This window comes from Anopheles merus, chromosome 3R (genome assembly GCF_017562075.2).
Source record: "Anopheles merus strain MAF chromosome 3R, AmerM5.1, whole genome shotgun sequence".
In the NCBI taxonomy this organism is placed as follows: Eukaryota; Metazoa; Arthropoda; class Insecta; order Diptera; family Culicidae; genus Anopheles; species Anopheles merus.
Window position 1 is genome coordinate 13,169,088 of NC_054084.1, and position 23,715 is coordinate 13,192,802.

Below are 23,715 nucleotides of genomic sequence, written 5' to 3' on the forward strand. Positions count from 1 at the left end.
GGGGGTCAAGGTGCCGCTGTGTTTTGGGGGAGGTGCCGAGTCAACGATTTCAACCCTTGCTGCCGTTCACCACCACCTTGAGCATCACACTGTTGCGTTGTGCTTCCTTCCGCGCCTCACCGTGCGGCAAGACAGCTTGAACGGAAAGCGAAAAGAAAAAGGTAGAAGAAGAGAGAAAAAACAGCCCACCACCCCCGAGGGCGAAAAAGCAACAGCAGTAGCAATAGCAACAATAACAATGACGACGAATGAGGATGAAAAATGGGAGCAAAAAAATCGGATCCTTTGCTGACAGGGAACGGAGATGGAAAGGGAGTTGCGCCCGGGTTCGCATAGTAGGCTGGGGAGCATTTCGTTTTGTATATTTTGTGTGTGTGTGTGTGCTCCCCTACTACAGCACAGCTGCTGATTTTCCATCCGTTTTGGCTCGGTTGGAGAGACAGCGGGGTGTGGAAGCAAAATGAGGACGCCCCATTCCCTGCTTCCCCGTGCGTCTGTGAATTGCGCTTACCATCTTTCGCGCTCGTCTTTCATTTTTATGTCCCCTTTTGCAGCCAACGCTCGAGAGAAAGAAGAAAAAACAACGTTGCGGGAGGAAAAGCACGAACGCCCGAGAACGGGACCACGGGCTGGGGGGACAGAGGGCAACTGTTATTTTTCTATCATACTTTATTTACTTAAAAAGATTTTTTTTAATAGCATAGCAGCCAGCAGCATACCCGCGTACCCTGCACACCTATCCACCCCTGGCTGATCCGTTTTCCCCTGCCATCCCGTTTGGTCCCGTTTTTGCTTTAACCAGACGTCTTTGGATACGCCGCGACTCCACGGCCCGGGCCCACGTCGCAATCCGCCAAAATCGCTCTCAAGGTGGTTACTGTCATCGTGCTGGACTTTTTGCTTCGTTCTGAAGCTTCTGCCTCCTCTGTAACATGCTGATTACGCAGTGTGTATGTAAGCAGAGACTCGAGTGAAGGACGACGGGACTGAGGAAATGTTCAAATTCAGAGCAGAAGAGCAACAACACCAACAAAATCCTACACTCTCCGGGGAAAGTCTCTTCCGTTCGTTTGGCAGTGGCATTCCTTTCGGTTTGGCTCGGTCGTTTCAGATTCGTTCGTGGCGAGCTCGCCAGAAGAAGCACGCTTGAGCACGGAAGTTCTTAATTTGGTGTCACAGCATCCGGGAGCCAAATCGATCAGGGGAACGATTTGTTGGTAAGGTTTTTTTTCTTCTCTGGTTCTTCTATATCGTTTAATTCTCTTGTGTAGTTTAAAAAATCGTATTAAATTTGCAGAGAAAGAGTGAAGAGTTTGTCGAAAAAGTATTAAAACGGGATGTTGAAAATAGAGGAGCTTTATGAGCCTTTTGCGAGATTGAAACTCGGAATTGCTTGCTTTAGTTTGAAACTTTTGGGTTAATATTAGTAAAAAATAAGCTATAGGTGTTTTATAGATAACTTTCTCATACATACAATCGGCATGTTGTAACATTTTTAAAGGAAAGTTATGTGTGTTTATAGAACAAAAATACTTGTCATTATTGAAGTTTACTACATTAACAAAAAGGACGTTACCAAAGAAAAAAACTTGAGCAAAAGCCAATGTTTGATATTTCGTACTTTGTTATTAATTAATTTGTATTTTATATGAGACATAATTGAGTAGTCTTGGTGATTCTTCTTCTTCATCTTCTATTTGGCGTAACGTTCCACGCGGACATGCGGGTCTATACAGATTCAGGCGCTTTCGAAACCTAATTCATATTACCACGCGCAGCCGGAGATATAATCAATTCTTGACTACGGGGGACGACGGTCTATTCTAGGCTTGAACTCATGACGGGGTATATTATTATAAGTTGTTCGAGTTGACGACTGCACCACGAGACCACCACCTTTGATTTTGTCTTACGCGCCAATTTATTTCATGTCTCGTCTTATTAGAACTAAGGGATACAGAGTTCCACGTTGTTTGTTTTTGAAGTTGTCTGAGGTTTTTTTTATAGTGCTGGTTGATTAAATCGATGGAAAGATTTAAAATTATATTAAAAACGATCAATAAATCCAACATTTTACGGGAAGCAACAAAAAAAAGCACGGAAAACACTGTAAAAACTTAAAAGAATGCTTGTCCATACAAAAATGCATTATCTCGACGTTGAATTTACTCGATTGCAGAAATAGAATAAGTGTGATGCGAATTCATAACATGTTAAATAGGTATCGAATGATGTTGTGTTCCATTCCTAAGAGATTTATAATGATGAACCAAACTTTGCCAACTTAATTTCCATTCAATCTTGAAACATTTTTGTCATATTAATTAACCAGCCAACCGCGTTGTAAAATCCAACAGCGTGGCCTATCCAAGCCAATATCACCTGTTATTCCTATCATGTATTTTGCTAGCAAGCTTCATCAATAGCGTTAAATAACGTTTAAAACATTCGAAACATTCGTCCACAAAGTTAGCCAACTAAGCGATTCATGTTTTAAACTTCAACAATCCATTTGTAAGATAAAAGCACCGGCAAAATACTTTCCACCCCTCCCTCCCGCTACAACAGCGAACTTGGCTTGTTCACTCCTGCAAACAATGAAATGATGCTTACAAAGTGACAATGTCAAACCACTAATTTGTTTTCCGTGTTTGCGTGCCAGTGCGCCGTGTGCTCATTTGCTCCACCTCGCTTCAAGTGGTGTGTATGTGTGTTTTTGTGTGTGTGTGTGGGGCCCACGAGTCCTTCGGCCCCGGCGTAGGATCGTCTGGTGCATGTGGTACCCGAGAAAAATTCTTCATTTCTGCAGCCGAGCACACAGGGCACGAGCGCCACTGCATCATCATCACCATCAGCAAGGAGCTAGGCTAGGACGCCCCGTGTCATCCGTGCTCCCGCCCGCATTCCTTTGGGCGACTTGCGTTCGGTTTGTTTTTATTTGTTTCCATGTCAAATAACACCCGTTCCCTGGGATAAATATTACACACAAAACAAAAAAAAAAACGAAACGCTTCCCACTCTCCTCGAGAAGCAGGAAGGTTGATAAGGTGGAAAACACGTAAAGGTGCTGTCTGAAGTAAAGAGTCACACCCTGCGCACCAGCGGGGCTTTCCATTTCTGCAATCAAACATCGGTCCCCGGGCTTTTTTCCGGGTTTTGGGAGGGGAGTCCTGATGATGGCTGACTGTGTTTCTGCTTGTAATGAAACTCGCTGTCGGTTGCTGTTTCGCCGACCCCCGTGGTGGCCGTGGTGGTGGTTCCACCTTGTCAGAGCAGCCCGCTCTCTCTGCCGCGCTCTGGCTCTGTCTACCGTTCCTTGGGCAAGGTAAACACGGCGGGGCCATCGTAGATAATGGAAAAGGTTGGCCTGCTACCACCGTACCGCTTCAGGTAAGTACGGTAGCTGAACATGTGCATTATTAAATACAACTCGTCTCGGGGCTCGGGAATCACGGCTCAACAAGCAGTACCAGTACCAGTACCGGAGCCTTCCATCCCTTCCAACCGGTGTCGTATCAAGCTTCTGGAAGCTTGCAGACTCATCTTGTTGTGTGTGTGTGTGTGTGTGTGACTGCTCTGTGCCACTTTCATCGGCTCTCAGCAAACCCGAGGTACGTGTGTCTGTGTGTGTGTGCAAGTTTGTGATTTTTTTTTATGTGCCGTCTGTTTCTTTCTGCAAACATAAACTCCGTCCAACTCCATTTTAACTTTCACCCTTGCGATGCGTTGCGGCCCAGTGCAGGAAGGGTTGAGTCGTAGGGGGATCCCTGTCAGAAAGCGGCTAAAAATTGTTCTCAACAGTAATTCCTCTTCTTGCGTTCTTTTGCCTGGGTTTTGCCACTAAACCGGCACACACAAACAGCTAAAGGGTTTGGGGGAAGTTATTACTTTGTGTAGTTAAGAGACATTTCGTGTTACAATTCTCTCATGATACCCTATTATGCTGAAAAGAGACACGTTAAATCGTTTTTAAATAATAGCAATACAATTACAGTACGTGCATAGTGTGCTTAATTATTGCTGGGTAATCTTTAAAAGGTACATTAATACTATTTTTTCCCTGCATTAATAAGGATCGCTTAGATGCTTCCGTCTAAAACAGCTCAAAATTCCAATTAAGAATTAAACACAAAACAAATGGACTGTTATCTCCTTCAAATTAACAACATCACTACTGTATTGGTTCAATAAAAGTGGATAAAAATGATAACAAATAAAGACAGCTCAGCAGCAACATCATCTTCTGCTGCCCCCTTTGCTGCACCGTTAAGCTACAAACCAGCTCTGCCTTAAGGTAATTTTCAATGATAACCATACCGCCCGGTGGCCTGGTACTGATTGGCAAAGTTTGCTCCCTTCCCTTTGCCGAGGCCTCCCTCTAGCACATCGGCACATGCTCTTCCCAATTCCGCCGGTACCATCGTTTGCATTCCCGATAACTTTACCCAGGTTGGCGCAACGGCTTTCCGAAACAGCAATCCCTTAAAACCCAACGGGGAATCCTGTTTATACCTGTACAGTTTCCAGCAGGGTGCCGGTGGACGTGAACTTACCGTGGAGGGGCAGAGCTGTAACCGAGGGGCCATACATGGACGACAATGTTACAGCGCCATACATACAATAGGGAGCAAAGCGGAAGAAATGAAACAAAAACCCCTGCTTTCCAACTCACTAGCGGAAAGACAAAGTTTAACCAGACCATTGGGACCAGTGAACAAAAAAAAAGGGGAGCAACAAAAAACTTCATCCCACCACTGCTCTGCATGCGCAAGTTCCAATCGATAAAACGGAGTGGTGCCATGACCCACCCATTGCGAGGAGGACCGCGTTACAACAAGAAGCTTTAAAAGCTGTCGGGTTCGTGTAAGCGACCTGAATTGAATATTTCTCCCAAGGCTCCTTAACGTTCACACGACAGGCGACACAGGCGGCACAGCAAAACGGGGGACAAAAAAGGGCGAAAACATCCCCAACGAGTAGGGATCAGTTCGATCGAAGCGGTACGAATGCGGGTCCAGCCATTGGTCCCTTATCCTTAAAGACGCGTAACACCTAATCTAATCCTCCTAATCTAAACCTCTTGCATGCCTTCTGGTTGATACGGGACGAACATTCTACGCACGATGTGATGCCCCGAAGGGCGGCTCTAGAACCGGATTTCAAACCGGAAGTCCTTCGCCGGAGGATTAATGACTGAATTCCGGTGCCCATGTGCGCCCAGTTGACACTGTGTTGTCTCTTTTTTTTATCCAAGAAAGGTTTTTTTCTTTTCTTATCACATGTTTGGTACACACTGAAAGAGTACGTGCGATGCACGCATTGCGTCACGCGGTTGGGAAAATATTCGCGTCATCAATTGCTACCACACTATTCATAAACACTTCGTCCTATCTCATCTCGCTTTCCCATCCCCTTTGCCGATCTGAAAATCAACGAGAGGAAGGGATCAACTCCACAGATAGTGTCGACCGACTGACGACACTGTGGGAGCTTAGTTTTATGGAATCTCGGCAGCACGGGCCAAGCAGCGTGGCGAGAGACCGACCAACAAAAAAAAAAAGCTCGCGTCACGTCACCACCATAAGCATTCCGGTCACGGTTGAATGCGCTGCCAAGCATCGCCAAATGATTGATGACAGTCATTCATTTTAATACAACTCTAAAGTGCACACAAACGCCCACAAGCTTTAGCACACACACACACGCACACACAGGCACACATCCTCCCGGAGGACACCCTCGGTGAGGGCAATCTACCAAAACCCGGTCGGATGTATCGTTCCGACGAGCTGTACTGCTCGTGTGTTGGCTGTTGTTGTTGTAGCAAAAACCTTCCCCCGGGTACGTTATGCAATACCCGATCGATGAAGCGAGCTGGAAACTGGACTGGGAGTGTTCGTCCACCCAGCTCCCAGGAATATATCACCCTTCGCTTATACCTCAACCCACTCCACTCGACCGTAAATCGACCTTTTTCGGAAGCCTTTGTGCGTAGGCATCTTTCCGCAAAAACCAGCCGATCCCTTCCCTGGCGGTAAAGCATAAGAAGCGTCTATCGGTTTCCCGGGAAAAGCAACTCACGTGTCTATACACACGTGTGTGCATGTATGAGTGTGTGTGTGTGTGTGAAGGTAAACGGTTGCCTCATTTGCGGTGAGGGCAAAATAAATCGGCATGAAATCTAATTGAATGTTTCACATTTATCGGTTTTGCTTGATGTTGCTGCTGCTGCTGCTGCCGATTGCAGACTTCAATCAGTGTTGAGCCGATGCTGTACGTGGGGTTAGGCGGTGTGGCGGAAGTTGCTCGCTGAAAACGGGCAGCATTAATCATATAAGATACAATAAATCAACAGCTGCTGAGGGCGAGCCGGGCGAGTGCTTCCGGTGCCGATATTGTAGCCTGGGGCCCGCACATTGGTGTAGCCTGGTTTCCCGTTCCAGTCGAGATATCGAGAGGATGTACAACTATTTCCGAGTTATTTAATTTCCAACGTAAACTATGCTTGCTTGCAAATAGGCGGAACGTAATTGCTCGAGCCCTTTTGAAGGATCTGTTTGGAATCTGGCGTGTCTTTCGATGGGCGGTTCAAAACACAATTTGTGGAAACAGGGAGTCTTTCAGTACATTCATTCTAAGGATTGTTTACATATTGTATGTAAAACTAAGGCTCTCAAGTGGTGACTTCAACATGGCCGTTCTTACTTGAAATTAAATAAAACTTAATCCTCTCGAATATCCTTGCGTGGAACAACTTACTCAACAAATCAAATCATCATTATTAACATAACATCTCAAATAGCCAAATTTGCTTATGCAGCCAATTTTGGCACGCTAAAAATCGCTGCTTCAAGTCGCCTTTTGCAGTAGTGAAACAGCATTAAAGTTACAAGTGGTTCTTTTTAATAGCGCTTAAACAACTTCCTTATAACACGGTGCGAGGGATTATTTGTCTTTGTGCTTTATTTTCAAGCAAGGCGTCATCAATACAATAAACAATTGTATTAACACGATTCATTTAATTTAATTAGGTGGATGTATATTTTAAAACTCACATATTTTACCAAAAAAAAACCATAATCACTTCACTCAATCTTCCTTCTTCAATTAACAAAAGTCTTTGACACTTTGGCAAGAGCCAGCTTGTACCGATATTATGCATTTAAAAGGTAGAAAGTTCCTCCAAGTTTGATACACGTTGTTAACAAGCCTTAAAGTTCCATCGTCAACCTTACCCATAAAGCTAATCAGCCGCAAAGCTCCAAAGACTACCGAATGTTTGTTAAAAAGCTGTATGGTTCCACCAAGTACCGTTTCATCTCTTATTCACCTACAGAGTACGACATCGGAACGATTTTTCGTTAAGCAGCTGCAAATCGAGGTATGGAGTTTGAGCTGACTTTTTGGGATTGTTCCAGCTCATAGGTCGAGCTTTATGGATAAAATGTTACATTCACATTACTTTCCCCACTGTATTCTAAATAAGCAATGCTTTCTCTATTAATCATCTTTTCCTGTAGTAGGCTTATTTCCAGCTTTTGGGGGATTTTAAGAGTTCACGCAGTTTTTAATGAAGAGTTTTTGCCAATTTGTTTATAGTTTGAGCCATATTTTTTTAGCCTGATTGAAGACCTAAAATTTTTGACTTAGCACCAATTTGTGGCGTGCTCTTTCAGATTAGCTCATATATCATTAAATTTTGTTTTCGGAAGCACCACTATTTAATCAATATTTTGTGCTATGTTTATTGTTTTTTTTTAACAATAAAATTAATTTTGCAATAATTATTACATAGAATCATGAGCTACACTGAATTAAAAAACTCTTTGTAGTGTTTTATGTTGTTACAGCCCCAGTGAATTTGATCGTGAAATTTTGGGTTTTTGTGCTATATTTCAATAATTTGTTATCAGAATATGGCTTATCGCACACCAAAAGAAAGGATATTCAATTCCCCGACTGTTTGAACTATAAACTATGTTTAATTAATAAATTAGATGTATTTCCTAGTGATTCCCCGCTTTGTTCACGGTAAAAAACTAAGGGTAAGCGGGGAATCTTAAGGAAATGTAATTAATTCATTATTTCAATATGTTTTATAGACGGAATAGTTGGGAAATTGCATATTATTTCTTTTGGTGAATTATATATAGCACAATAAAAAAAAAGCAAAATTTCACGTTCATTTTTACGCAAGGTCTAAAACGACCTTTAGAAAACGAAACCTTTTGTAAGAAGACCGAGAAAAAGTTCTTCCGAGCTTTTGAGACCTTTTACTGCTTATTTCAATGTAAACTTAAGTCGAGTGAATCCATTTTTAACAATAAAAAATAGAGTAATTTAATTCGAATTAAACCAAAAAAGTAATGACGCCCTTTCGAGATTAGTTCAATAATAGCTCTTTAATTATAGTGTACTCTCCCGTCGGGGAGGGACTTCTGCTTTGCCGAAGATCGTTCCCACTGGGCACACACAATTCCCCATCCGTCCTCCTGCTGGCTCCAAAGTGGATCGATTATCATTTTTACGCGATTAGTTCGGCCACTGCTCGATGAATGGAAGGATCGAGTGAGTTCCCGTCGATTATGTCATGCACGGGATGGAAAGTGAATGAAGTTCGCTGTCGTCGTTACTCATTCTACTGCCTACTGGCTAGTGGCCTTTCTTGCTGCTCTATCTCCCTTTCTAATACGCAATCACCACACAAACCTACGCACCGAGGCGTATTAATTATGATGTAGCAAATGAATAAATAGAGCGTGTAATGCAATTAATTGAATGAAAGACCGAGGCCGAGGACAACAAACTCACCAGCAAAGGGACGATTTTATGTCGATGATGAAATCGCACTCTGACCAATGAGTGAGTGTGTGTGTGTGTGTGTGTGAGGGGGGGGGGGGTGGGGAATCTTTTCGCTTTCAATTGAGATCCTACCCGGTGACTTCAGACAATTTCAAACGAGAATGACATGACATCAAGCAAATAATGGGGGGATTCCAGGAACGTGCACACACTTGGGAACAAAAGCAACTGTCCCCTGCTACAGCAGGCCAAACGGGGAGACGTATCTAGCAATCTCTTAATTCTAGCCCAACACCACTCTGGCTGGGTGCTACCCACCGTTGCTATCGCGTTGATTAAATTTGTGCCAATTTATGAGCATTACCAAGGTGTTGGAGCGCTAAGCAAGAGAAAGGCTTGGAGTGGATAGAAGCAAACGTTCCATATGCACACTGGCTAAGTGCATGGCTCAAGTTGCTTTACTTTTTCTCGTCCCCCACCCACTGCTGTTCACATGCAAAACGGATGCTACCGCCAGTGCACCTGCCCCACTGGCAACCCGGCAAACCAGCTGTGGCCGGAAGACAAAGAAATTCACTATCCTTCTCTTTTGCGTTGCCTTTTTCCACCTGTTTGTTTTTTTGTTTGCTCCGCTTTTCCCACAATACACGGTTTATTGCAGCTTGTGGGACGCAGCTTTCACTGCCATCCTCCAGCCAGAGAAGTGTGCCATGCTGAATTTCTAACCCACCTACCCCGCAACGGCCCTGCATGATGCACCTTTCGCTCAGAGCCTCCCAGCGGAACGCGCTCACGAGAGAGACAGAGAGAGAGAGAGAGAGAGAGAGAGAGAGAGAGAGAGAGAGAGAGAGAGAGAGAGAGAGAGAGAGAGAGAGAGAGAGAGAGAGATAGAGCATTGTTCAGGGATGGGAAAAATGTAGCTCAAAGAAAAGCTTGCACCGAAGGACGCCCAACCATTGGATGAATCGTGCGCGGGGGCGGCAGTTGCGAAACGGGCACACAAATTCCAACATATCGCGCTCACACATATCGTAAAGATTTTCCAACTGCTACTGCCCCCGATGATGCTACTGCTGGTGCGCATACTTTTATGATTCGTTTTGTTGCGTTTTAGTATGTACGGTTTGCCTTTCTTCCCACGTGTCCCACTTTTTATCACGGACGGCAAAGCTTTCATTAGTTTGATAGGATTGTGTAAGCTGTTGTTGCTGTTTCTCTGTGTGTGTTATGTGTGCGCCCGTGTTTGTGGCTTTGAATGCAGCAAACTTTCGTCCTTGGTGATTTGTTTCTAGTTTGTTAAAAAGAGAAGACTCTTAGCTTTCTCTACCACCTAGCGATAGCAACCCCCTCAGTACGCCACCGTCCGCTTTTGGGTTAAAAATAATAGCACGCCTGCGATTGTTGACAGAAAAGTTTCAGGCTTTAGCAGGAGCTTCAAACAGAGATCATGGGGAAAGTGACAATAATTTGTCGCAAGGATTTTGGTGCGCTTTGCGTCCAATGGCCTTCTAAGGGAGACATTTGCTAGAAGATGTTTAGAAAAAAGAGAGTGTATATGAAATGCTGACCATGGAATGGATCACAAAGGAATAGTCAAATATTTTAGAGCTGATCATGAAAAGATCATCTCGAGGAATTGGTTGGTTTATAAATCAAAATGGCTGACTGTATCAACCGTGTTTCATCCCATAGATTAGTTGATTCAGATTTAGAATTTCGTCTACAAGCTAATAGGTGCCATACTAAGGCGTTTGCATGTATATCGTGAATTATAAGTCACTTTAGACAGCCAGTTAGGCGGCGCTCTAGGACCAAGCGAACGAGACGAACATACACGACTCTGTTCGATAGGTGCTCTGTCAGCTGTTCGATGTCTTATAGACCTGTCATGATGCACTGCAATACGCCTATCTTTTCATCTCGTAAATGAAGCATTTTCATAGTTTGACACTCTTTGCGCTAGCATTTTGCATTAGCTTTCTGCGGAGAACACAGTACAAGACAAGAGAGCGCTGAGAGCGTTTCATTGGCTTACGATCGTTCACTCTCTTTCCGATCCTCACGTACGATGCCGCTTCTGCAATATGTGCTCTCTCTTTCTTCCCGCTGCACTACGCTCTGCTGAGAGTTGCTGAGAGACCAATCACAGCGAAGGAGAGTGAACAAAGCTGTGATTACAAACCGAGCCACACAGTGCCCAGAGTGTTAAATGAATATTCATCTGCAGGGGGAAGGATCAACAAATAATTAGTTGATAGTTATTGACTAGTTATTCACATCAATAATAACATAAAATCATTCAAATTTGATATATAAAAATGTAAACAAACGTCTATGCCAAAGCACATACAGTGCATACACATGCATTCTATACGTTTATACGTTTCCAACGTGTATTTTTGATGTAATAATTGATAGTGAAGCATTGCAAATATTATTGATAGCTATTTCAACTATTTTGCACGCAATTTTAAGAAGAAAACAGAGACAAACTACGTAAACAAACTTGAAAATGTCCCGAATTGAATTCTATGTACTGTAGCTTTGAAGCGTTTGACAGCCAAGGTACTTACAGCACAGGTGAGTATCGAACATCACAGACAGAATCGACTGACATGTTCAACTCGAGGTTTGTCTTGTTTGTTTGTTTGTGTCTGACAGTGCACCTCCATATGATTATATGGGTTTGTTCGAGTCGGATATCGCGTTCGATTGGTGCCAGAGCGCAGCCTTAGATGTCCGTCACCCAGCTAATACAACTGACCTTTCTTGACTCAAGTTGCTTTCGTTATCGTCTGGCATGTTTGTACTTGAGTATTGTACTATTATTTGGTGTTCCTTTTGCACTATCTGGGCTAATAAGCTTGACTCAGTTAAAAGAAAATATATTCGATTGCTTAAAAAAATACACGATGCTCCGTATCACACACGGTGCTTAATGTTAGATTACCAGTCATTAAAATGTAAACGCAGGGTTAATGAATTCTAAACCCTCAGCTATGCATGCAATCCATGAATAAGTTGTTAAAATGCATGTTATTTAGAATATGTTATGAATACAATGTTTCTCAATGTATTTCTTTATTTTTAATGAAGCTTTTCCTGATCACAGTAATACTGCCCGCTTCACAATTTTTAGAGCTTTTAGAATTGATCTATTTTTTTAATGTTTTAAATTCAATATTAAGTTCCTTATTTTTGTGTGTGTGAATATTAATAAAAACGATAAATTAAATTAAAGTACAAAAAAAAATGTCCGCAGTAAAAAAATGAAATTGATAAGAGTTTTTTTTTATTATCAACAGTTTCATCGCCTCCACACCCGTATACCCCTCTCGTAAATAAACCCCCTGTCCACAAAATCTAGTAAGTGAAATTGCACTGAAAAAACGCAACCAGCCCGCAGTGGCTGCAAAACTAAAACGCTTGCGGCCAGCGCAAATTGGTTGGCAAACCAAAAAGTGTTCCACTCGGTGCATCCCCCCCCCCTCGCCTACTGGCCACCGCACTCTTCACCACTGCCGCACTACCCACAGGCAGGGGAAAGGTGCTCGGTTTGTTTATGTTTTAATTATTTTAATGAGTACACTTAGTGCGCCACGGACACAATGGGCAAACGGGTGCCGGAACACACGCGCCCCGATAGTGCCCCAGCGGAAAACGTGCGCCACTGTTTGGTGCTACGCAAAAACACACACACACACACACACACACACACACACACACACACACACACACACACACACACACACACACACACACACACACACACACACACACACACACACACACACACACACACACACACACACACACACACACACACACACACACACACACATACACGTACACAAGCACAGTTTACAGCTTTGGGCGCAGCGGGAAAGCGCAGGTGAGTGCAGCCACACCCGCCAGGCAAGTGGCCGGGCAGAGGCTGCCATATTTGCTCCGGTGGATCAGATAAATGTGGCACTTGGTGTGGTAATTGTTCCATAAATTTGCTGCTTCCGCCCATATTGGCTTCGGTTTGGCATAAATCTTACGGTTCGTTTTCCCTCCCCCCGCGCGTTCAATTCGGCGGGGCTGATGCCACCGTGCCCGCAGCACCACTAATGGACGACAAAACTGAATGCTGAAGCTGTTAAGTTTAACGCGCGTTTGGTTTACAGTGGCAAAACGGCGACAAACACGCGGCGAATGCTGGGGCAAGAAGTGTCACGCCAGCTGCTTGCCGGCGACATGCGACGCATTTTAAACGTGTATAATAGACTTGCGCTGTATTATAAATCCCATGCTTCATAAAACACGCTCCAACGTGCGAGGCGCGTTCGCCGTATGTAGGTTTCAGCTTCTGCTCGAGGCGTTTGCCATCTAATGAACGAAAGCACACTCAAACACACACACTCACACACAGTGCTCTCGCATCCGTTCTGGTGAGGTGAAAACTCCTAGTCCCATCTAAACAAATGTCACCCACGGGAAGGAAGGCTCAGCTCACCCTGCGAACCCGGGAGCACAGAGGAAGGCAGAGGTATATGGCAGTGGTATATGCCAAAGTAAAGATAAAACAGCTCCAGGGGAACGGAATGCGAACTGTGCTCGAGTTTGTGAGCGCCTGCATGATGCGTCCCTGATGTCGCTTCCATCGAGAACAACGCACACCGGGCGGGAAGATACACATCACCTAGTTTCAAGCAGTTCGTTAGCCGCAAGGTGCCCGTGGACGAGCTCGGACGAGCTCGGACGGCCCCGGGCGCTGCGTCCGAAACAGTGGCAAATGAAAAAGGGATGCCACAATATCCGGGTGCGTCCCGGCCCGGCGGGGGCTGTGGCGGGGTGCGAGCGCGTCCGAGGTACCGGTCTTACGGCTAATTAAGATCCCTGCTCTTTGCCACCCCGGATCCGGTTCCCGGTCGTGGGGAGGAGGACGGTGCTGGTGGGTTGTTGGTTGGGCGAAGTTTCGAAGCATTGCTGTGGCAGATGAGGTCCTGTGTTTTTTAAATGCTTCAAGTAGTGCCGCAGTTTTAGCACATAATTTGGTTAGCTTGTTTAAAGTAAGATAAGAACTGACTGAGTAGGATAAAAAAATAGTATGATGGGTAAAGTGAAAATAATTGAATGGAATTATATGAACAAAGTGAACTTTTAATCGTTCTTGCGACAAGAGAGGATGAGCAAATATTATTTGAAATGTGCAATAAATCATGAGAATTGATGGTAATTATATGGCGATTGTTACAACAACGCTTGAGTACCTCATTTGTGGAGCATTTTTTCAGTTTAAAATTGTTTTATTCTACGCACTTCAAACTATGAAGATGCGAGTTGGGAATAGTTTAATCAATTGTGATGAAATGTATAATTAGGTAGATCATTTAAACGTAATATCGATTTTATTTAAAATTTCCGTTAAGAAGTGGAAGCCTGAGAATAAACATAAGGAATTAAATAAGAAACTATTTTAAGATTCTTGTAATACAAATACAGTCTGTACTCACTGGTTGACTTTAGATTCTTCTTCTTCTTCTGTGGCACAACAACCGTTGTTAGTCAAGACCTGTCTGTACCACAAAGGGGCTTGACTTTCAGTGACTTATTGATTACCCATAGCAGGATAGTCCGTCATACGCACATCGGAGCACGGTTCATTCGGGATTAACGACTGTACGACAAGACTGGCCCTTAGCTTGCCTGCCATCAATTCAATTAAAGCTTTAGCTCTTACAAGATTTCGGAATACAAGGCTACTACCCAATTGACATTTTCCAGCTCAAAAATCGTTGTTTCGAACTATTTCCGTTAAAGTGGCGCCTTAAATATCCTTTAAACTGCACCATTCGAGCAGATCATGGTAAAAAAAATAGAACAAACGTCACTTGTGTAGCGTTCAGCTTCTGAATTAGGCACATCATACTTTATTACCATAGAAGAGAAGAGTTTTAATTATCAAATGGGACAAATTTACACACGCAAATTTGATTGCTAGGGAAGCCTACATGAACGATAACCTAATTTCTCTGCAAAAAAGTAACCAATATCAACCAATGCATCCGAACGTCAATAACGTATTTAGTGTGGATATAAATTCAAAAAAATTGTCATTAAGTGTATTTGTTTCAATTTCAATTTGAATGTAAATTCAATTATGATCTTAATCAGCATTCTCCACAGGGCAAATTACAATTTAGTACAATAAAGTTTCGACTACAACCCAATTGTCAAATAATACGGTACCTCATAAAAGCCCAAAATTGATTAAAATCGCATATCTGGACCGTTGGTGAGTCATACATACTCATCGTGACCATTGATGAACTATGGTCTTGTTACAGTGGTACTGCTAAACCAAGTAAACCTTCATTGAGTCCAACAATCCTTAAAAGGTTATAAATGTACGTTTCAACCAAAACCAATGACAAGATTGAAAATATAATTTTTCCACAGCTCAATTCTATTCTTCATATAGCTTTCAATGCTGCCAGAAGCTTTATTGAAGTCTTATGACAGGGAAAACAAACGCTCCCTTTACAAAACCATAATATCTCTAGCACTATTTAAAAATTCATCTCCCATACTGCTTGTAGTAGCTTCAACAACTATTGCAAAAAAGCACAAGTCAACAACAGGCACTGGTAAACACATTGCGCTAAACTGCCCCTGCCAGAAGGCGTCGTACATTTAACGTCCAATTCTAAAGGGAATATCAACTACAGTAAAAACTCCGCAATGCTAAACCCAATGCAAGGTTTTTTTTAAGTTGTTTTGTTCGCTCCCATACAATGTACCTCGTTGGCAATGCAAGTGTTACAGCTGGTGAATAGTTTAACCATACACCCATTTTACCGGCATGCTCAGAAAGTTAACTCCCGGAAGGAACAACGCATTCCACGCTCGAGCCCAGCTGAGCGATATTCAAAAGAAACTATTAGGAAGTGTCGGAGTGTAATGGGGGACAAACTATTGAAAGGTGAACCTGTTGCCGATTCTGTTGCGTCTCGGTACAGGAAAGATGGAGTTACTACTGTATAGAGTACAATCAACGCACTAGAAGCTAACACGTTCGATTTGACAATTCAAGAAACCACACTCCAGCGAACGGGACAATGCGCAAAAGGCTTTAAAAAAGGCAACAGCTTGGTTATCTAAAGGACACACTCTTTCACACTGTGACATGCATAAAAGACCCGGATTCGAATCAATGGTTCTGTGTGACTATCCTCGAGATGCTCTGGTAAAGAGGCTCCTTCATAACGTTTGAACCCTGAACAATAACCTCTTGCACACACATACACAACCACACCAGAAGCTTAGTAAAAGGTCCCCAGGACTGTCTTGAACACGTCAGGTACGGTATGCGAGTGTTTTATTACTCCATGAAACAGCTCTTCGCCGCTCAGCCCCTCACTCCTGCACCTGTTCGTCTGTCGGTTGATAAAGAATCACTACCGCAAGCATCACTCCCAGCACTCGGTACGGCTGTCCCTCTGGGGACAGCTCTTCGAACCATTATAAATAGCTCATTGGCTCTCGATTAGATTCGATTGGTTTCCTCCACCCAGGGGTCAGTGCCGGGGTCGTCGAAATCGGCGCTCAATTGCCCACTGTCTTCAAAAAAGAGGGAGCCACCGGAGAAGGATCCTCATAAATCCACTCCAGGACGCGTCCTCTTATTTCTTACCCCTATTCTGGGAGGGGGGAGAGTGCAGCCAAGGTGGCGAAGGGTGTGTGGCGCATCTCAATGTTCCGCCTCTTCTGTCCTTTTGCTGCTGTGTCGACCCCGTCTATCGATTATACCCTCAAATAACCCATCCAACCAACCGTCAAGAGTCATCCATCCCGGTGATGCCCACTTTATCTCGGTCGGTCGGTCGGAGCTCGAAAGCAACGCAACAGGAAGATATTGTGCCAGCTTGTTGCGCTCCGTAGCCTTTGCTCAGAGAGTCCTGTTGCATAATGGCCAGCAAACTCACACACACACACAACTGTTTTGTATCGATACACCGCTGTGGACCAGTGGGCTGGTGTTTCTACCAGAATGATGAGCAACAGCCAAGAGAGCAACATTCCAAGCCTGCCGGCATTAAAAGCCGCCCTGGCTTCGGGGTTGGCATAGTTTCTGGCTGGCAGCGTTCCAGCAAATCCTTATCAACCTATCCACCGTTCCTTCTTATTTCCGGCAGCGTATTTTTAGCAAATTGCAGCCAATCTTCCACAAATAAACAGACGGACTCTTGCCGGTTTGGACGGGTGGTGGTGGCAGCAGAGATCCGCAGGCCAGACCGGCATTCGTCGCCATTTAGTTCCCCGGTAATGGCTGCCCGGGGTGTACGTGGCTCATATTTATTGCGCCTTCACGCGAAAGTGCTCCCGGGTTTCGGGAACCTCAGTGCTGCGCAGCCCTCATCAGATCACTGTTGCCAAATATCTCCACCCAACTAACAGCAACTATCGCGCGCTGCCTTACGCTGCCTCACTGCTCGGAGCTCTTCCGCCAGCCACCAAAAACCCAATCCCGGCCTGGCATTAATAATTTAAGCCCGTCATATTCAGTGAATGTCTCACACAGCACCGCCGCACGAGAGCGAACACACGCACACACTCTGGTGGGCTGCTTCACCCGGGCCAGGATCCAGATTTTTTGCACCTCGATGACATGCGCGCCCCAAACTCACACACACACGCTCGCACACACACACACACGTACACATAAACACCACACCCAGTGTCCGGACACCGGGAGAGGAGTAAATGGTAGCACGAGCGCACAAAAGCTCAGCATCCCCCAACCAAAAAACCGGACGGCTTACCACATGAGTATTATTACACTGGTACACGGGGTGGCATGAATAAATAACGAATCCGTTTAATGTTGTACCCATCCCCATCGCCGCGTGGCTGCTGCTCGTCGCCTTCCGCGTTTTGCCCCTTCCCTTCAGCAACCAAGCTCAGGTGCGTTGGATGCGGTTCCAACGGTTCCCTCGCCCACACTGGAAAAGGAAAGCCGCCTGGCATGGCATGATGTCCTCTGCCTCACAGCGTGTGTGCAATGCCAGTTCGGGGTTCTCATTCGATTTCAACCGGGCGTGTAACACCAGAATGCGTAGAAATTTTCGGAGCTTAGATGGGTGACGTAAGCATACGGTGAGGCTAGGAATGTTTTGCTACCGACATCGGGAAAAGCCACATACACGCGCGCACGGTACCGACGCTAAGCTCTTCAATTTGTTTCGGTATCAAGAGTGTTTTTGTAAGCGAGTACACGGTGAAATTGTGGGTAAGCGTGAGACATAATTATTCATAATTAAGGAATGAAGTTAGAATGAATATCCAAATCGCGTACAAGAAGCTCATAAAAAGCGAAATGAGCTTTGGGTAAAAAAGAGCAATCGCTTCAAGCGGTGGGCTCGTCCGGGATTTGAACCCGGGACCTCTCGCACCCTAAGCGAAAATCATACCCCTAGACCAACGAGCCCGTTGAGAGAGGAGGCGCTATGTACTCATTATAAACACTGGCTCGTACTCAATTCGTGTCACCGAACACTGCTCGACCAGTTGTGCACCGTTCGATGTACGCGTGTGCTTCAGCATCTTTTCGAGAGAGCGAAGCACTGCACGAAATGCGTCGGTGCGTGAGAGTGTGTGGAGCCGCGGCGTAAACAAGAGAAGAGCGCGCCCGTGTGTTGTGGAATGCGTGTGCACAGTGTGCAAAACATGTGTGAAATGGTGGACACATTTTATTATTTTTTCATTATGTTTTGCTTATTTCGGGCTATTTAATTTAAAAATGAATATTGCGCAGAAATGTTATAAAAAATACATATTTCATTCAACGTTTAAAAAAAACAACAACATTATCACCGGTATGTCTGATATTTGAATTGATTTTACTATTATTTTACTAACTACGATCGCAATTCACAATAAAATGAAAACATCACTGCAGTGAAATGTAATATATTATTGTTGTTTTACCGTCTTCCTGCAACCTTTCCTTTGACAAACGACTGCAGCTTGTTTATCATTTTAACGCGCATAGTTTCAACGCGACCAATATCTACTGGATCGCTGTAAAAATGTTCCAGCCCCACCAGTGAGTGAAAAATGATTCTACTCCGCTCCCGATTAAGCTGATTGTTGCGTTCCAGGAGCTTGTACAGCATTTCATATCCACCAATCGTCCCAAATTGTTGTCCATCCTCTTGAAGTGCTACGAAAAAATCTACCAACGAACCCACCACATCCGCATCCATCTCATACGTATCGTTAGTGAGCCGCGCCATATCGTACGTTCCATTTAGTGCTCGGTAGACTCGGGCCGCCTCCTCAATGTTGCCCCCCTGAATGTACTCCACACACAGTGCCTCCTGTGCCTTCCGGCCCGCTTCCCTTTCCTGCTCCAGCAGACGCAGATTGTCGTTCAGCCGTCGTTTGAGCTGCTGCAAACTGTTGCGCAGCCGTTCGATCTCGGCCCGATAGCGTTGCTCAACTTCGCGCTCCAGATTGTCCACACGCCGCATCAGATCGGTCAACTCCGACTCTTGCTGCGCCTTGAGCAGCTCGTACTGGTTAGCCGATATGGATGGCTTCTGCATAGAGCTGTAGCGAGTGAGCACATCTTGAATGGAGACCTTAAATTCGCCCAGCTTCCGGCTACATTCGTCCGTGGTGGATTGTGTTGGGCTGCTGGGATTCCGATTCGGAGGGCGCTTGCGGGAAGATTTACGCCCCTCGATCAGCTTCGTCAGCTGTACCAACTCATCGATGTCGGTGTGCGATATTACGCACTCATCGGAAGGTGCAAAGAACTGTCGCTTTACTCGGAGCGAAGCATAGCTGTCAACGAGCACCAACAACACTACGCAAAATAAAACTCCTTTGCACATGATTGACGACGGACGATTTTATAGCGACTGAATCGATGCAGTTTTACGCTAGACTCATCTCGTCTTGATAATAGGCAGCGCCTTTATCAGCTGTACAGCATGAATTATGGTTAAACACATACATGCACGTATGAATACATGTTTCATGTTATGTGAAACACATACAATATTATTGCGATGAGGTGGGTAATCTCCTTTCAGATTAAAAGGGAATTCCCCATTTAGTGTTCAAAGAAGATGAAGAAATTAAGACGAAGAAAATTATTACTCATATCTGTATTAGCGTAGACGGTAAATCAACTTCATACCGGGAAACAAGTATGAAATAAATGGAAGTGTCTTTTTTGAATAAAGTAGCTGTATTGATTTTATCCACTCTCCGTTCAGTTACCTTGTTGAAAAAAGCAATTGTATGAAATATATGACATAGAACAATATTGTTTGCGATCTCGAGCTTTACTACCACAAAAAGCCATCATTTTCGACACCTAGGTATCAATATTGCTATGGAGTTTTGTGATACTAACTTTACAAACGAGTCGGGCTCGTGGTGCAGTCATCAACTCGTACGACTTGACAACATGCCCGTTATGGGTTCAAGTTCCGAATCGGAACCGTATCCTCATACGTAGGAGACGGTGGGGCATACCCCATAGTGGTGCAGACAGGCCTTGACCTAAAACAGTTGTTTGTGTCATCAAAGAAGAAGAATTTTACTAGTCAACTTCTTAGATGCACATTGCATAGTTGTAAGAGTTAGCTATATCCAGATAAATGTTTGTTTTTCATTATCCCATATTTTAACCTCAAACCCATTATCTGGATCGAACATAGAACAGTACAAATATTCCAATAATCATGACGTCATTAATTATCTCAGTTTTTAGAAAACCACCAACAAAAAACACCAAAAAATGTTAAAGTCTCCAATAAAAGTTCCAGTTGTCCCTCAAACTGTTCCTCAAAGTATCCTTCAATCAATCAAATTTGACGAGATTTCAAATTCCATATGAATCTGTTACTTTGACACCGTATGATTCAAAGCACAGAGCAAGATTTAATCTTAAGGCTTCTTTATGGCAAATGATATATGTAATTCAATATAATTTTAAGGATCAACAGTTAGTACTTACAGATTGATGAATTCGCTATCAGCATCAGCACGATGATCCACTTGTATATCCTCAACTGTTTGTAGCACTGGAAGTTATGATACCGATTCAGCATAATGATTTTCGATATCATTTTGATCATCTTGATCACGATGATCAGTATCTTCTTCATTGGGTTGTGCGATGCGCTAGGTCACTTCCACCGCGAGCAGCCCGTTTGCCAGCCGTTCCCACGGTGCCGCACGTTTTCGCAGGGATGATACGCCGTCGTTGTCGTTCTCGCTACTCGGATATGTCCTTATGGTTTGGGTTTCTGGTGTCCTGATCGCTTTCGAGCGATCTTTTGCAACACTTGCCGCGTGTTCCACCTTTCGCCGATGTTGCTACCACAAAACCGGCGTTCCGGCAATGCGTACTCTAAGTCTTGTGTCAGTTTCAATTCTCAATTCTTTGCTTCCCTGTGTATGGCTTGCAAAAAGGGGTGTGGCACACAGTTTTGTTGGTCCTTAATTCCTTCCGGCCGTGCACGGTGCGGGTTTTCCAGTTCGTCTTTATGCTCGCAACAGTTTGCGTATGGCCGCGTGCTCGCAGCACCCCACAACGCTCAATAAACGCGTTGCCAGCGGGTTGGGATGCCTTCAGTTATTGCTGCCCTGCAATCGAACCAACTGCTCGAGTGCGGTGAGGCATGTGTGCATCTTCGATCGTAACACGTTGTCGACGGCGTTTGTACAACACACTTGCCAGCCAATTCTACGGATACTATCTACGATCCCGGTTCGAATGCACACAACATGCTTGACTCGGTCGGTTCAAACACTACTGGAAGCTGCTGGGAAAGCGTGTCCTGTAGCTCACTTTAGTAGCGATCAACATTTTAACCGGCCGTTAGCTCGTTACGAGAGGGCAAAACAATCACCAGGGAAACGGATGCGATACATTCGAGCTGTTTTTTTTCTCGTACACCCTAGTAACACTAACACTAGCGCCAGAATGTATGCAACGCGCGATACGTATGTCGTTTTATGACGGTGTAACGGGGTTGGTTTCCGCTTTTCTGTTCAGTTCGATGGTCGTTTAATGGGCGTTCGTTCTAAACGGGGGACACGTCTCGTGCAAGGTTCGTTGGGTGCGTGTACCACTTTAGCTCCGTGTGTTTGACACACGAAAATGCAGCTGTTTTTCAGTACACGCAGTCTCGCGTGTCTAATTCGAGTTGATGTGATTCGCGCTCGGCGTAAGGATCTGCACCATATCTTTATCGCTATTGCTAACAATATTGTTTATAATTAGTTGTGTTAAGTATTACGATACGTTTTAAGACTAGTATTAGTGTGTTAGTTTTACGGTAATTACTACTATTATTAATGTTCCAAAAACCCGATATTTATACTATGCGGAATGTGTCCTACTAATATCGCAGAGCGTCAACATCAAACGACATTAGCAGTCGTTCGTTCCCTTTCTCGCCCCTTCGTTCAGCAAAGGGATGTGCGTGTTTGAATCCCACTATTTGTTTTTTTTAATACTTTTGCTTCTCACAGAGAACTCGTCAAACCGGATGGAAGTATAGGTCGAGAAGAAGTGGCGAGCTAATTTGAACGTTTCCGGAAATCGGCAGCCGCCTATTGCTTGCGTTCCACAAACTCTCTGCCTCTTTCTCTCTTTCTCTCTCTCTCGCTCACACACACTTGTGTTTTGGGCAGCTTCCTGGTTTTCGATTTGTGCTTCACACACAATTTCCCGCTTTCCGGTGGGCTGTTGCGCTGGAGTGGGACAGGAAGTACGGTGGTGCATTGGCAAAGGGTGGTGGTGATGATGATGAAAGCTTTCTCTGATTGGCACAAAGAGTGCAAATTTAAATTAAGCGGTTTCTCTCGCTCTCAATCTCCCCTTATCCCGTTTAGTGGAAATATCTGTTTGAAGTTTAATCGAGCGTTGATTGGAAAAGCTGCACCAAGAATGAGCGATTAGAAAATAGTGCCTTGAAGCAGGAAGTAAAGTATGCTCTAGTGGTGCTTCTACAATCCTATTTTTATGCGTTAATTCTCGCTTACTACGCGCACTTGTGTGCACGATTACGGCCTGCAGTTCACCCTTCACGCCGATGGATCCGTGTTCCTTGGCCGTACGGAAGTCGATCGATGAATGCGATAAGATTCTAGCGATAGCGCAACCGGCTCTCTTACGGGGTGCAATTTGGCAGCAGTTGTTGCGGCAGTGCACCCGGAAATAATAGATTGGTTGCCGACGCTGCTCGTCGACACCGGTGTGTCACACACACGGGCTGCTGATGTACGGGCGGCGTTCGCTTTCAACTTTTCAACTTGGTGCGATTAATCACAACAACGGCGACGACGTTCGCAAATAGTCGCTTCCGGTGCAACCGTGTATTTGCACTTCCAGCGGTGGCGACGGCAATGCTGTTCGTGATGGCAGTTTTCATTTTTCCCCCCTTTGCGCGGGTCCGGAATGCGTTTCGCGAGCGTGTGCGCGTGTCCAGACTACTCGTCCGCCTTGCCGTGGAACCGGACCGGAGTGAACGATCGCAGCGAGTGATCGGTCGAGCTTTCGGTGCTGATGGAGACAACGTCGGCTCGGTGCTGCGCTGAGGATATTCGTTTCGATGGCGTTACTGTACGACCGACGATACTGTATTCACACATTGTCAATGGAACGGCGTTTTCTGAAAAGGAAAGAAAAGAGGTTGTTTTAAATAGGTTAGGTAATGAGGCTTTTAGGGATATAGCTGAAAGTGCGGTAGGGTTATAACAATACGTATAGTAAAATATACCAATAAAATATACCAATAAAGCGAAATGAATAAAAAAACACTCATAAACAAAACAATGCAAAATTGTAGATCGTCAATTCCTCTACAGAATAGTTCAAGTTATTGTAAGTGTTGTAGAACCTGT

The 23,715-nt window shown here is 44.5% G+C and overlaps 2 protein-coding genes and 1 non-coding gene across 3 annotated transcripts in view; all 3 read right to left on the reverse strand.

The window, feature by feature from the left end:
- Window positions 1–23,715, reverse strand: part of LOC121595774 (neuronal acetylcholine receptor subunit alpha-7-like) — a 94,194-nt gene that overhangs the window by 51,270 nt on the left and 19,209 nt on the right. The window contains exon 3 of the mRNA XM_041919985.1: window positions 20,819–23,483. Coding sequence (XP_041775919.1) covers window positions 20,819–20,969 — 151 coding nt within the window. The 5' untranslated portion in view covers window positions 20,970–23,483. The remainder of the gene's footprint in view (window positions 1–20,818; window positions 23,484–23,715) is intronic.
- Window positions 18,203–18,274, reverse strand: Trnap-agg. The gene has a single exon. It is a non-coding gene; the product is annotated as a tRNA-Pro (tRNA).
- On the reverse strand, window positions 18,637–19,726 carry LOC121595775. Its single transcript, XM_041919986.1, has one exon. The coding sequence runs from the start codon at window positions 19,683–19,685 to the stop codon at window positions 18,771–18,773; it is 915 nt and encodes a 304-aa protein (XP_041775920.1). The 5' UTR covers window positions 19,686–19,726; the 3' UTR covers window positions 18,637–18,770.